The following is a 15,339-nucleotide window of genomic DNA, read 5'->3' on the forward strand; positions in this document are numbered from 1 at the left end:
ACATGTTTCGGGAACCAGTCCCTTTTTCAAGGGAAACATGTCGTGAGTGCAAATACACCAATAAAGGGTGTTTGCAGACTAAAGTACTGCCTGTTCCTGGTCTGTTTCTTATATTTTCAAATTGAATGCTTATCACATGATGGATGGTGTGTGTTGAAACAGCAGGTCTACACGTATCTGATTTTGTTCGCTCATCTTGTTCTGAATATTGAATACAGAACCCAGAATGTCTTCCTCATTTTGGCAATCAGGTTGTACAGCTATTGGGAGTGATATTTCCTCTGTGCATGGTGGATGGTTTTGTTACTCTGGACCCTTATTGATTAGGTAGCAAGAGACCAGGACCAGACAGGATTGGTGTACATTTTCAGATCATTCCTTGTCAGTACTTACTTCTGGTCTGATGCAACATGGATATTGGGCAGAGTTGAGATGTTGATGAGTACAGCAAAATACTCCATGCCAGAAATACATTGAAGCACAGATTTACAATAGCACTTTTGCTGAACACCCCACAGTAACACGGATACAAAATTCATCCCTTAACCCCAGTCTCAGCATACGTAATCTGGGAACAGCTAAGAGAGGAAAGTAGTAAATAGAAAATGACACTTCTTTTTTTAACTGTATGTTTTATTAAAATTTCAATAGATTTTAGCAACAATGTCTCAATATAAGTTCACACATACCAGAGAAACATGGTTTCAAATCCCATTGTTAAACATTTTTCAGTGTTCTATAATAAGTGTTATGACACTGTGCCCATGTATTTATTGCTGTGAGAGGCATTGGTTTGTAAAGAGAGTTTAAATGGAGGAGAAGGAAAGTATAAAAAGGGGATAGAGGAGGAAAGAAAGAAACTCACACTTTTACCAATGTTAAGTAGACTATAATATTGATATTGTATAATTATTTGTGAATATACCTGACTCTCCAGCTGTTGATTTGCACCTCCCAACATCTCCTGGCATTCTTTAGTTCAGTGTCGGACTGGCCCACCGGGATACCAGGAAAAGTCCTGGTGGGCTCAGGTGTCAGTGGGCCCTCATGCTGCTAAATATTTGGACTATTTCATGGCCATTCCCTATTTCTATGAGACCAAAGAGGCTAACTAGATGGACTAATAGATTATAGTATTATAGTATATAAAAAAAAGAGACTAGGAGAATAGAGGCGAGTGAAGAGAGGAAGAAAAATAGTACTTAGAGTGGGCCCCTGGTTTAAGGTTTTTTCGGTGGGCCCCTGGTGTCCTAGTCCGACACTGCTTCAGTTAGCAGGAGATATTTTGGAGTTGGGAGTTCATCTATATAGCAGTCTTTACAAAGTTGCCAGACTGTAGGGTTCACCCATAAGATTCATATGAATAACAGAAACTGTCAGACTCACTCAGGTGAGCTGAAGGGGGTGTTAGGGTTCGATTTGTGCAATACAATTGAAGTATAAATCTTCTATTATTATGCTTCCTTGCTTGAATGATGACAGGCCAAGTATACTTTAGGAAACACTTTTCCTCTTGAAGATTCATAAATCATTTAAATGACTGTGGCTCCCTGAGGTCCCTGAACAACCTGCACCCTGGGGTGATACACTTCACATTCACAGGAAAAAGCAAGAGAAAGCAGTACAGTCAGAAGACTAATGCAAATACTAATGTATTTATTGTTTCTTTTCAAGCTATACAGGCAATATATAGTATGACAAGATGCAGACTGTAATTTCCAAGTTTAGGGGAATTATACCCCGTCCCCTCACTGAAAGTGACTGACGTGAAAACTTCCGGCTAGGAATGTACCACACAGACTGAGGTGGAATTCCTCTACAGTATGACCTTGTGTTCCCTTCTCTCGGCTTTTCCTTTACGCTCCCAATTTAATAACGACATGACAAATAGAAACCCAGAGAGTGAGAACGTTTCCATAACATCACAGAGGGTCGCAAGTCAAGTTCAGCAGCAGTGAAAGATAAAAGAGCGATCCCACACAGAATATGAAGTGGCATAACTCAGCCCGGCCGCATGTATCTTTCCCAATTCAGCTTGCTCTATGCAAACAATGTCACACAAGCCACTACCACACGGGAGAGCTCTTTGACTGCCTCTGCACTCTATTGGGCGGGGAGCTCTGGAAAATCTCATTGGTTTTCAGCTTCAGCATCGCCCCCTTTTATTCAAGTAAAAGTGGTGCGGCCCACGCTGGGTACCAGAGAAAGGAGCGGAGATTGGGAGATTTCAACTCATGAAAGGGGGAGGTTGGAATTAACGTGTAACCGCGCTCTCCGTCTGTGGTTCAGACTGAATAATTCCCACTGACATTTAGCTAACTTGCCCGCCCCCGCCGAGCCTCCCCGCTGGGAGGAGCTGATATGTTTTGTTCCAAACCCACCGCCTTCACCGCTCAGTCATGACCGGACCGAGTCGGGAATCAGTTATCCGCTTCCTAAGCGAGCAAGGCGGCCGGGTACCAAATCAGAATGTGCTGGGACACTTCAGGGCGCTGCTGAATGAGCCGCCAGTCGGTGAGTCTCGAGAAACTCTCCGCAGCCGCTTTAAAGATATTGTGAATGAGGTGGCAACCGTGAGAGAAGAGGCCGGGGTGAGATACGTGTGTCTGCGGAAAAAGTACCGAGAGACTGGATCGGCAGCGCCCTCCCCAGAAAGCTCGGTTAGTGACCATGAAGCGGCCAGCGAGTCCCCGGGGCACAGCTCTGAGGGGGGAAGGAAGGACTTGTCCACCAGCATCTCAGTCACCGGAGCCCCCGGTGGAGCCGCTCAGCAGCCGCAGGAGAAAGAGGACAAAAGCGTCCCCGGGCCGATCAAGCAGTGTCCTGGCTCCCCGGAGGTTTTTATTCCCAGCAGCGGTAGGACTCCCAGGGGCAGTCGCAAGGGTGTGCGGGAGCCCGTGTCCCCTCAGTTCCGCAGGGGCGGGGGGCTGCTTCGAGCCGGGAAGCGGGATTCAGACAGCTCGTCCCTGCACAGTTCCTCGTCGGTGTCCGGAAACGAGGAGGATGAGAGCGGCGCGGCGCACGGACAAGTAGCGCTGGACCCTGTGGAGCACGCCTGGATGCTGAGTTCGTGCCGGGGCCGCTGGGAGAGCTTACGGGAGTTGCTGAGCAACGAGCCCGGCCTCATCACCCGACGGGACTTCATCACCGGCTTCTCTTGCCTACACTGGGCCGCCAAGCACGGACAACACGAACTCCTGAACGCTCTCCTCACCTATGCGCGCCAACACCGGGTGCCAATTAATATCAATGCGCGGGCGGCGGGAGGTTACACCGCTCTGCACTTGGCTGCCATGCACGGCCACCTGGACGTCATTAAGCTGCTGATCGGGGCATGTGATGCAGATGTGAATATAAGAGACTACAGTGGCAGGAAAGCGTGGCAGTACCTTGGGCCGAACACTACCCACGATGTACAGGGGCTGGTGGGTGCTCTGCCCTACGGAGGTGAAGAAGATGAGGAGGAGGAGGAAGGAGAGAATATGGGGTCGGGCCGCTGGCGGCTCTCTAGGGTACTCCCCTCACAACTCATTGTACATCGGCTCTCTCAGCTGCCGGAGGATCAGCCGGAGGGCCCCGGGGGCAGCAGGACAGACCTGTACAGGAAGGGCTCTGGGCTAAAGGGCAAGCCACGACTCAATAAGATCCGATTTAGGACTCAGATTATCCATAACAACCTGTCCTCTGGAGACGCTTATGAGCAAGAGGATAAACCTCTCAAGAGTCCTGCGAGGCTCAGACCAAAATCCAATGTGTTCGGGTGATCTCAACCTTGAGTGTGTCCCTTCTATATCTAAATGCTAATTACCGGTATATAACACACTATCCCCCTCCAGCTACTGCACAACCAGTCCCAGCTCTCAGTTGCCTACAGATCTTGCTGGACTACAAGTTGGAGCTTCCTTCCTTACAGCCACATGACATGGCAACAAACCACCTTGCTGCACTCACATATCTGTCATACTTGAACCTATTCCAGATGATTTGGACTTCAATGGCTATTACAGAAATAGGATGAGAGTGTAAAGGGTGGTACTGCTAGACAATCTGCTGGACTGATTTACTCTAGCCATCATTTGGAAATGTTCTTAATTTCTAGTGCAGAGAAGTGCACACCCAGTTTTATGATCTGGTATATCTATTATACATCTGAAAACTTAAAAATAATGCACCAAAATGTAATGGAATGTGCTCAAAATGTAAACTTTACGCTGTCTTAAAGATAGAGGTGGATGGAAAATACTTTGCCTGTAGCAGAATAAGCATTGACAGGTAAACTACTGGCACAGAAGTGAGAAGCAAGCAAAGCCACAGACACATTATTTTCCATAAATTGCTATTAAAAACATTGGCGTGCAAATTGGGGTATTTCCACCAGATCCAATTTCTGTCTGAGCATATAACAGTCAAAGTGACTTTTTTTTCAGCCTGGGTTTAACTATTTTCCCCTTGCTGCTACTTGAAGCTGAAATATAGTGTCATCTCTAGAAATAATATTATCTGGTAGTGTAACTATGTTTCTTTTAGCAAGTATATAAAACCACCATGTTTTGTGTGATTGGTCTCTGGTGCATTCACTTTATCTTGAAAGTGGGCCATATTGAGAAAATTAGAAGCAGATTGTTAGCAAAGGGTAGCTGCAGTATAAGCACAGTGACTGCATCTAACACAAAAATGGTACCTGTTGCATCTGTGGGTGTACCACCTTTTAAAATGCATGCATACTCCAGTTTGCAGCAGCTGGGGATGGCAGCACAAGTTTCAGTCTTTATGATGCCACAGAGCTTGTGGTACAAAATGTACATGCTTTTGGTGCAAAATATTATGGTACTTTAACCCGTGCATTAGTAAAGTTTTAACACAGTTTTCAAGTCATTTTCATTCTTATGAGGTGTTTTTTTAACTGTTTAAATCAATGTACGTATATAGTGTAAACTACAATGCATATATTTTTGTATTTCTCTATTTAGCGTGCCATATGGTACATGTGGAGATTGATCAGAAAGCAGTACAGTAATTCATAGCACTTTTTGTATACAATTATATTAAATATTTCAGCTAATTTTGTCAACACTGGTAAAAATTTATTGATCTGACTCACTGACCAAATCTGGAATCTGGAGATCAGTCTGTTCAGAGAAATGGTCGATTAAAGGCAACTTTAAACTATAGCACTTAGATTTTAAACTGACATGGTTAAAGGTAGTGGTAGATGACAAAACATTCCTAAACTACAAAGACTTGCAATCTGTAGTGATGTGTGAGAGCAATTCTAGTAGAAATGATGAGCTAAGAGCTTTTACTGTTTTATTGTCATTCTTCAGCATTTAATAACTTGCTAATAAACCATAACTCATGGAACTTTTTTTTATTGTGTAGATGCTGTGTTGGATTCTACCAGAGTACCACAGTTTGGTCTGATTCTAGTTGTACAGAATGTAATGTAAATAAGAAGTCACAGCTCAGATCAGCAATTCTGCCCTCAATTCCATCAAGTTGCCTTGAAGACAGAGGCAAGTTTCAGGATTGGTTGGTCGTGATTAGGGATGCACCGAATCCACTATTTTGGATTCAGCCAAACCCCAAATCCTTCACGAAGGATTCGGCTGAATACAGAACCAAATCCAAATCCTAATTTGTATATGCAAATTAGGGGTGGGAAGGGGAAAACATGTTTTACTTCCTTGTTTTGTGACAAAAAGTCGCCTGATTTCCCTCCCCATTCCTAATTTGCATATGTAAATTATGATTCGGTTCGGCAGGCATAAGGATTCAGCGAATCTGAATCATTCTGAAAAAGGCAGATTACTGCCCGAATCCCGAACTGAATCCTGGATTCGGTGCATCCCTAGTCGTGATTAGAGCATGTTGCAGATATAATCAGACTGAATGTGTTGGATTTGCTTGTCATTAGAAGTCAATCTTCACTTTTTATATTTTATTGATCAGCAGGCTTACATTCAGTTTTCATTACAGACAGATGGGTAGTCAGACAAAAGCCTGATGTGTAAATGAGCCTTAAGGCTATGTGTACACAGGTGTATTTATCAGTACAGTTGAATACATTGTACCTAATACGGCCACCTCCCATTATTTGCAAACCTCAAGCAGAGGGGATACGTATTATCACAATAGGCAGATTGCATACAAAGCAGTAGGCCTGTGCTAGAAAAGCCATCTGACATTAGCCTAAGGTGTGCAATAAGAACCTGGCTCTCGCACACCCTTATCAATATTTAGTTCAGTGCTATCTGGTGCACAATAGTAGAGGTCCGGCAACCTCAAATCCAATATCTAGAAGCAAATTATCCAAAGGCACACAGAGCTGGTGAAAGCAAGGAAAACCTTGCATGTTAATGTGGAAGTGCAGTGCACTTCCGCATTAAACATGCAAGGTGTTCCTTGCTTGCATCAGCTCTGTGTGCCTTTGGATAATTTGCTTCTAGATATTAGACTGAGGTGGCCATACACAAGCTGATTTAAAATGCTAATCGGGGCCCTTCAAACTGATTGGGCAGGTTTCATTTTCCCACTGTCGGTTGGCTATTAAGCACAAATTACACACCACTGTTAAAATTACAGCATATGTGATAAATCAATGGCTTTTCAAGAAACACTCGCACACCCTAATCAATCAGATAGAGAACACCTGGTGCACAGCAAACAGGAGGAATCGGCCACCTCCCTAGTATACTGGAACAAAAAACTTCACTGGCACACAGGATATTTCAAGCAGGAAAAACCTTGCTAGGTATTTATTGCAGCATGCAACGTTTCGGGGTTACCCCCTTTGTCAAGCATAACAAACACATAGTGCACTAAAAATTTATAGGTGAAAAGGGTCACGTGATTCCAAATGGGTGTGGACCCAAGCAATGAATAAATTACTACATTAAAAATTCAAAGGTCAATAAAGTGCAAGTGCTGATAAAAAAGCCAAAACATCCTTGGCAAGAAATGGTGAAAGCATTTTCTTCGGTGAATAAAATGTTCATAAGTGAATAAATGTCCATAATAAAATCTTCTGTCCTAACACAGTGTCTAAAACATGAAAAGTGGAAATATAAAAGACATTTTAACCACCAGTTATAGTATCAAAGTGAAAACATGTATAAACATACATTTAGAAAAAGATAAAAACATTGTATCAAATACAAAAAAAGGGTAAAAAGTAATGTTACTAAATCACAGGCAGAGATAAGGAGATATTATTATAACTTTTCAGCAAACGTAAGAACAAACTGTCTAACCTTATGTGCAGAGAAAAATCTATCCCTGAGTTCATCCAAGGCAAAGCTGTTCATCTAGAGTGGAGGAAGAAGGCGAAATAATTACAAAAAACAGGCCATACTATATTCTTCATTAAGACCTTTAGGGTGCCGGGATTCGAGAAGCCAAATCCAATAGCATTCCCTCTGTAACAAACATTTCTTTTTATCCAAACCAGGTTTAAAAATTACTTTTTCTAGAACTTGCCATCTCAGCTGGGATACTTGATGTCCCTGCATGAAGAAATGTTTTGCCAATAAGGTCTCAGGTTTTATTCTTTCAGTCCTGACATCAGAATTTTTAAGACTTTTTAAAGAGGTTTGTGGAAGAAGCGGAGCCGGCCGATAATTACGAATATTAGACTTGTGTTCATTAAGTCGCAATTTAATAGCCCGACTTGTCTGACCAATATAGGTCAGTCCGCACGGGCACTTAAGACAATAAACCACGTCCTTCGTATCACAGGTAAAAAATCCCTTAATGTCATGCTTAGTGCCCAAATGAGGATGTGTCACAGAGCTGCCAGGGGTAATAGCATTGCAATGGCTGCAGTTCCTACAAGGAAAAGTACCATTACTCTGTGAACCAAGCAGATTACGACTACCTTTTGAAGGAGGTGGCTTACGCTTTATCAATTCACCAACATTCCTCCCTCTCCTATAAGAGAAAATGGGGGGAGATTTAAACAAATGACCATACTTCTGGTCTGTACTCAAAACCTTCCAGTGTCTAAGTATCACCTTACGAAAAAACCAAGAATTGGTATCATAAGAAGTAACAAAAGGGATTCTCTGTATTTTACTAGCTGTTATTAGAGGTTTTTTCGTTAAAGCAGTCACCCTAGGTATATCCCCCACCTCATTCTGTGTTGCCAACAATGTTGGTCTGTCGTAACCCCTCGCATCGAATTTATCTACCATCTTAGTTGACTCAAGATTATATAGCTCAGCAGTGGACGTGATACGTTTAACCCGCATAAATTGGCTACGTGGCAGACCTTTAAATAGACCGGGTGGATGGAAACTTGATGGTTTAAGGATATTGTTTCGATCAGTGGGTTTAGTATAAACGGTGGTAGTAAATGAAGAGCCACTCACCTGCACATTTACATCCAAAAAATGTAACTCTAAAGGGTTAACTTCAGATGTAAATTTAATTGTTTGATGTACAGTATTAAGATAATTAACAAATTCATGAAATTTGTCCACCGAGCCAGTCCAGATAAAGAACGTGTCATCCACGTAGCGCATATAGTGATGTATATACTGACTATAGTCCCCATTTGAAAAAATATACATTTTTTCAAAGTTATCCATGAAGATATTTGCGTAGGCAGGTGCCATGTTGGCACCCATGGCGCAGCCCTGTAACTGAAGATAGAATCATCATTATATACAAAATAATTTTTAGTCAGAACCATCTCTAATAGCTGGCAGATAAAATTAACTTTGTACGTTGGCAAATCAGATTCAGATAAATATCCACGAATACACTCGATACCCTCTGAATGAGGTATCGATGTAAACAGGTCTTTTACATCCAAAGAACATAAAAGGAAATTCTCAGATGGTAAAATTACACTATTGAGTCTAGTCAGGAAATCAGTTGTGTCAATCAGACACGGCTTCAATTTTGGCAAAACATTTTGCAAATACATATCAATGAAAATAGCGGGAGGCTGCCATATTGATCCAATGTTTGAAACAATCGGTCTACCTGGCGGTCTATCTAAACTTTTATGTACCTTAGGCAAAAAATAAACGTATGGTGTCTTATGGTACTTTTCAGTGAGCAATTGGTGAATTTCATCTGTAATTACCCCTTCCAAAGCCGCCTCATTAAGGAAGATATTTAGCTCATTTTTAAATTTAAAGGACGGATCACCATCCAAACGTGCATAATGTGAACCGTTATTTAACTGCCTAAGTGCCTCCATATCATATTCAATTTTATTCAAAATGACAGTTCCGCCACCTTTATCGGCCTTTGTAATGAAAATGTCAGCATTAGCTTGCAAAGTTTTTAAAGCATCACGTTCAATTTTAGAAATATTTTGGCTTATAGCAAACTTATTATTCATTTTTGTACGCTGTTGCTTGCTGACATCTGCCATTACCATGGCTTCAAATGTATCGATCGTAGCAAAGTTACCAGTGGGCATAAATGAACTAGTACTGCCCAATTTACCTTTAAAACGATCAGTGAATTCTTCCCTTCTGCCACCCTCACTATTACAGAAATGAGCCCTCAATTTCAACATTCTAACGAATTTAAATAAATCAATAGAAAACGTAAATGATGGTGAAGTGAAGGTGGGAACAAAGTTCAGTCCTTTATCAAGTAATGAAAGTTCGTTGGGCTGTAATTCATATGAGGATAAGTTTATAACAGGATTTACCTGCGATATGGCCGACCCGCTCTCGATTTTCTGTATGTTCCTCTTCCTCTTGCCCCTCCTTGTCCTTCCTGGCCTCCTTGGCGACCCTGCCCTAAAAAGCGACCGCAGAGCCTTGGGATGAAACGGGCGACGAGGCCTCTGAGTCTGTGGAGTGTGTCTCCGACTTTCGTGATGTAGAGGCAGAGGAATGAAACCGCTGACGGTAAGCGCGTCTGTTGTCCTTCCATGTATACACTTCCCCAGTTTCGTAGTCGCGTGTATCTCTGCGAAACTTGCGGAGTTTGCCCTGTAGTAGCTCCTGTTGTAGTTTTTCGATCTTCCTCTCTAACTCTTGTAATGTATCGTTGTTCGTCGCTCCAAACTTGATCTTGTACTCTTCCGACGCTGCATGAATCTGTTGCTGCAGCTCCTTCTGTCCATTGTTCAGCTGCTGGATTGTTAAAGTCATCAAATCCAGGCTGCACCGATTTAGTATTCCACGCCACTTTGTAAGAAACTCTGCATCGCCCCGGAAAAGGGCAGGTTGTAGCGAAATTCTCAAACCTCGAGGGATCCTCTGTGCTCTTACATATTCTGTAAGCGAGGCTGAATGTAAGGCCCATACTGTCTCCCGTCTCTTAAGCTGCTCCAAATTACGAAATAGATCCGGCTCAGCAGAGATTGTCACTTGGGGTAGACTTTGGGATGCCTGTAGTATACGCTTTCTTTCCACTTCTGTGAAGCAGTAGATATCAGCTTTACGGTCTGTCGTAGCTGCAATATCAGCAAAAGACATCACGAATATTCGTGGAGGGGTGCTGAGTGTAAGGCCGTATAGCACACTGGAATTTCAAGAAACACTCGCACACCCTAATCAATCAGATAGAGAACACCTGGTGCACAGCAAACAGGAGGAATCGGCCACCTCCCTAGTATACTGGAACAAAAAACTTCACTGGCACACAGGATATTTCAAGCAGGAAAAACCTTGCTAGGTATTTATTGCAGCATGCAACGTTTCGGGGTTACCCCCTTTGTCAAGCATAACAAACACATAGTGCACTAAAAATTTATAGGTGAAAAGGGTCACGTGATTCCAAATGGGTGTGGACCCAAGCAATGAATAAATTACTACATTAAAAATTCAAAGGTCAATAAAGTGCAAGTGCTGATAAAAAAGCCAAAACATCCTTGGCAAGAAATGGTGAAAGCATTTTCTTCGGTGAATAAAATGTTCATAAGTGAATAAATGTCCATAATAAAATCTTCTGTCCTAACACAGTGTCTAAAACATGAAAAGTGGAAATATAAAAGACATTTTAACCACCAGTTATAGTATCAAAGTGAAAGCACTTGCACTTTATTGACCTTTGAATTTTTAATGTAGTAATTTATTCATTGCTTGGGTCCACACCCATTTGGAATCACGTGACCCTTTTCACCTATAAATTTTTAGTGCACTATGTGTTTGTTATGCTTGACAAAGGGGGTAACCCCGAAACGTTGCATGCTGCAATAAATACCTAGCAAGGTTTTTCCTGCTTGAAATATCCTGTGTGCCAGTGAAGTTTTTTGTTCCAGTATACTAGGGAGGTGGCCGATTCCTCCTGTTTGCTGTGCACCAGGTGTTCTCTATCTGATTGATTAGGGTGTGCGAGTGTTTCTTGAAATTCCAGTGTGCTATACGGCCTTACACTCAGCACCCCTCCACGAATATTCGTGATGTCTTTTGCTGATATTGCAGCTACGACAGACCGTAAAGCTGATATCTACTGCTTCACAGAAGTGGAAAGAAAGCGTATACTACAGGCATCCCAAAGTCTACCCCAAGTGACAATCTCTGCTGAGCCGGATCTATTTCGTAATTTGGAGCAGCTTAAGAGACGGGAGACAGTATGGGCCTTACATTCAGCCTCGCTTACAGAATATGTAAGAGCACAGAGGATCCCTCGAGGTTTGAGAATTTCGCTACAACCTGCCCTTTTCCGGGGCGATGCAGAGTTTCTTACAAAGTGGCGTGGAATACTAAATCGGTGCAGCCTGGATTTGATGACTTTAACAATCCAGCAGCTGAACAATGGACAGAAGGAGCTGCAGCAACAGATTCATGCAGCGTCGGAAGAGTACAAGATCAAGTTTGGAGCGACGAACAACGATACATTACAAGAGTTAGAGAGGAAGATCGAAAAACTACAACAGGAGCTACTACAGGGCAAACTCCGCAAGTTTCGCAGAGATACACGCGACTACGAAACTGGGGAAGTGTATACATGGAAGGACAACAGACGCGCTTACCGTCAGCGGTTTCATTCCTCTGCCTCTACATCACGAAAGTCGGAGACACACTCCACAGACTCAGAGGCCTCGTCGCCCGTTTCATCCCAAGGCTCTGCGGTCGCTTTTTTAGGGCAGGGTCGCCAAGGAGGCCAGGAAGGACAAGGAGGGGCAAGAGGAAGAGGAACATACAGAAAATCGAGAGCGGGTCGGCCATATCGCAGGTAAATCCTGTTATAAACTTATCCTCATATGAATTACAGCCCAACGAACTTTCATTACTTGATAAAGGACTGAACTTTGTTCCCACCTTCACTTCACCATCATTTACGTTTTCTATTGATTTATTTAAATTCGTTAGAATGTTGAAATTGAGGGCTCATTTCTGTAATAGTGAGGGTGGCAGAAGGGAAGAATTCACTGATCGTTTTAAAGGTAAATTGGGCAGTACTAGTTCATTTATGCCCACTGGTAACTTTGCTACGATCGATACATTTGAAGCCATGGTAATGGCAGATGTCAGCAAGCAACAGCGTACAAAAATGAATAATAAGTTTGCTATAAGCCAAAATATTTCTAAAATTGAACGTGATGCTTTAAAAACTTTGCAAGCTAATGCTGACATTTTCATTACAAAGGCCGATAAAGGTGGCGGAACTGTCATTTTGAATAAAATTGAATATGATATGGAGGCACTTAGGCAGTTAAATAACGGTTCACATTATGCACGTTTGGATGGTGATCCGTCCTTTAAATTTAAAAATGAGCTAAATATCTTCCTTAATGAGGCGGCTTTGGAAGGGGTAATTACAGATGAAATTCACCAATTGCTCACTGAAAAGTACCATAAGACACCATACGTTTATTTTTTGCCTAAGGTACATAAAAGTTTAGATAGACCGCCAGGTAGACCGATTGTTTCAAACATTGGATCAATATGGCAGCCTCCCGCTATTTTCATTGATATGTATTTGCAAAATGTTTTGCCAAAATTGAAGCCGTGTCTGATTGACACAACTGATTTCCTGACTAGACTCAATAGTGTAATTTTACCATCTGAGAATTTCCTTTTATGTTCTTTGGATGTAAAAGACCTGTTTACATCGATACCTCATTCAGAGGGTATCGAGTGTATTCGTGGATATTTATCTGAATCTGATTTGCCAACGTACAAAGTTAATTTTATCTGCCAGCTATTAGAGATGGTTCTGACTAAAAATTATTTTGTATATAATGATGATTTCTATCTTCAGTTACAGGGCTGCGCCATGGGTGCCAACATGGCACCTGCCTACGCAAATATCTTCATGGATAACTTTGAAAAAATGTATATTTTTTCAAATGGGGACTATAGTCAGTATATACATCACTATATGCGCTACGTGGATGACACGTTCTTTATCTGGACTGGCTCGGTGGACAAATTTCATGAATTTGTTAATTATCTTAATACTGTACATCAAACAATTAAATTTACATCTGAAGTTAACCCTTTAGAGTTACATTTTTTGGATGTAAATGTGCAGGTGAGTGGCTCTTCATTTACTACCACCGTTTATACTAAACCCACTGATCGAAACAATATCCTTAAACCATCAAGTTTCCATCCACCCGGTCTATTTAAAGGTCTGCCACGTAGCCAATTTATGCGGGTTAAACGTATCACGTCCACTGCTGAGCTATATAATCTTGAGTCAACTAAGATGGTAGATAAATTCGATGCGAGGGGTTACGACAGACCAACATTGTTGGCAACACAGAATGAGGTGGGGGATATACCTAGGGTGACTGCTTTAACGAAAAAACCTCTAATAACAGCTAGTAAAATACAGAGAATCCCTTTTGTTACTTCTTATGATACCAATTCTTGGTTTTTTCGTAAGGTGATACTTAGACACTGGAAGGTTTTGAGTACAGACCAGAAGTATGGTCATTTGTTTAAATCTCCCCCCATTTTCTCTTATAGGAGAGGGAGGAATGTTGGTGAATTGATAAAGCGTAAGCCACCTCCTTCAAAAGGTAGTCGTAATCTGCTTGGTTCACAGAGTAATGGTACTTTTCCTTGTAGGAACTGCAGCCATTGCAATGCTATTACCCCTGGCAGCTCTGTGACACATCCTCATTTGGGCACTAAGCATGACATTAAGGGATTTTTTACCTGTGATACGAAGGACGTGGTTTATTGTCTTAAGTGCCCGTGCGGACTGACCTATATTGGTCAGACAAGTCGGGCTATTAAATTGCGACTTAATGAACACAAGTCTAATATTCGTAATTATCGGCCGGCTCCGCTTCTTCCACAAACCTCTTTAAAAAGTCTTAAAAATTCTGATGTCAGGACTGAAAGAATAAAACCTGAGACCTTATTGGCAAAACATTTCTTCATGCAGGGACATCAAGTATCCCAGCTGAGATGGCAAGTTCTAGAAAAAGTAATTTTTAAACCTGGTTTGGATAAAAAGAAATGTTTGTTACAGAGGGAATGCTATTGGATTTGGCTTCTCGAATCCCGGCACCCTAAAGGTCTTAATGAAGAATATAGTATGGCCTGTTTTTTGTAATTATTTCGCCTTCTTCCTCCACTCTAGATGAACAGCTTTGCCTTGGATGAACTCAGGGATAGATTTTTCTCTGCACATAAGGTTAGACAGTTTGTTCTTACGTTTGCTGAAAAGTTATAATAATATCTCCTTATCTCTGCCTGTGATTTAGTAACATTACTTTTTACCCTTTTTTTGTATTTGATACAATGTTTTTATCTTTTTCTAAATGTATGTTTATACATGTTTTCACTTTGATACTATAACTGGTGGTTAAAATGTCTTTTATATTTCCACTTTTCATGTTTTAGACACTGTGTTAGGACAGAAGATTTTATTATGGACATTTATTCACTTATGAACATTTTATTCACCGAAGAAAATGCTTTCACCATTTCTTGCCAAGGATGTTTTGGCTTTTTTATCAGCACTTGCACTTTATTGACCTTTGAATTTTTAATGTAGTAATTTATTCATTGCTTGGGTCCACACCCATTTGGAATCACGTGACCCTTTTCACCTATAAATTTTTAGTGCACTATGTGTTTGTTATGCTTGACAAAGGGGGTAACCCCGAAACGTTGCATGCTGCAATAAATACCTAGCAAGGTTTTTCCTGCTTGAAATATCCTGTGTGCCAGTGAAGTTTTTTGTTCCATAAATCAATGGCTACCTTACTATGAATCAATGTATTTTAAGATTCTGTCCCTGCTCCCTTTTCAAATAGTTTGGAAGCCTGAACTACTGTTTACCTTTCCAGTTTAATTGTGCATCCCCAGTAAAAATTATAATGGACAATAAAGTAGTTTCACTTGTTTTACAGCACAAGAGCCCAAGGTATTGCTGTGAGCATACAAAGCTTTCCCACATTACTTTATG

At 41.6% G+C, this 15,339-nt stretch overlaps 3 protein-coding genes across 5 annotated transcripts; 2 read left to right on the top strand and 1 right to left on the bottom strand.

The window, feature by feature from the left end:
• Window positions 1-2,132: 2,132 nt before the first annotated feature.
• Window positions 2,133-5,366, top strand: sowahc.S (sosondowah ankyrin repeat domain family member C S homeolog). The gene has a single exon (XM_018249792.2). It carries the CDS (start codon window positions 2,400-2,402, stop codon window positions 3,762-3,764), a length of 1,365 nt encoding a protein of 454 aa, XP_018105281.1. The 5' UTR covers window positions 2,133-2,399; the 3' UTR covers window positions 3,765-5,366.
• A 1,240-nt stretch (window positions 5,367-6,606) lies between these two features.
• Window positions 6,607-8,641, bottom strand: LOC121400651. Its single transcript, XM_041584213.1, has 2 exons — window positions 7,251-8,641; window positions 6,607-7,041 (listed from the first exon to the last, which is right to left on the bottom strand). The coding sequence occupies exon 1, from the start codon at window positions 8,622-8,624 to the stop codon at window positions 7,332-7,334; it is 1,293 nt and encodes a 430-aa protein (XP_041440147.1). The 5' UTR covers window positions 8,625-8,641; the 3' UTR covers window positions 6,607-7,041; window positions 7,251-7,331.
• A 2,359-nt stretch (window positions 8,642-11,000) lies between these two features.
• LOC121400650 lies at window positions 11,001-15,086 on the top strand. 3 transcript variants are annotated; one of them, XM_041584212.1, is made up of 3 exons: window positions 11,001-12,144; window positions 14,509-14,562; window positions 14,772-15,086. In XM_041584212.1, exons 1-3 carry the CDS (start codon window positions 11,542-11,544, stop codon window positions 14,781-14,783), a joined length of 669 nt encoding a protein of 222 aa, XP_041440146.1. In that variant the 5' UTR covers window positions 11,001-11,541; the 3' UTR covers window positions 14,784-15,086. The 3 variants fall into 3 exon arrangements, 2 of the variants coding, with proteins under 2 accessions (XP_041440146.1, XP_041440145.1); XR_005965878.1 differs by having other exon boundaries at window positions 11,001-14,562; window positions 14,772-15,068; XM_041584211.1 differs by having other exon boundaries at window positions 14,509-15,068.
• Window positions 15,087-15,339: the final 253 nt, after the last annotated feature.

This window comes from Xenopus laevis, chromosome 2S (genome assembly GCF_017654675.1).
Source record: "Xenopus laevis strain J_2021 chromosome 2S, Xenopus_laevis_v10.1, whole genome shotgun sequence".
Lineage (NCBI taxonomy): Eukaryota > Metazoa > Chordata > Amphibia > Anura > Pipidae > Xenopus > Xenopus laevis.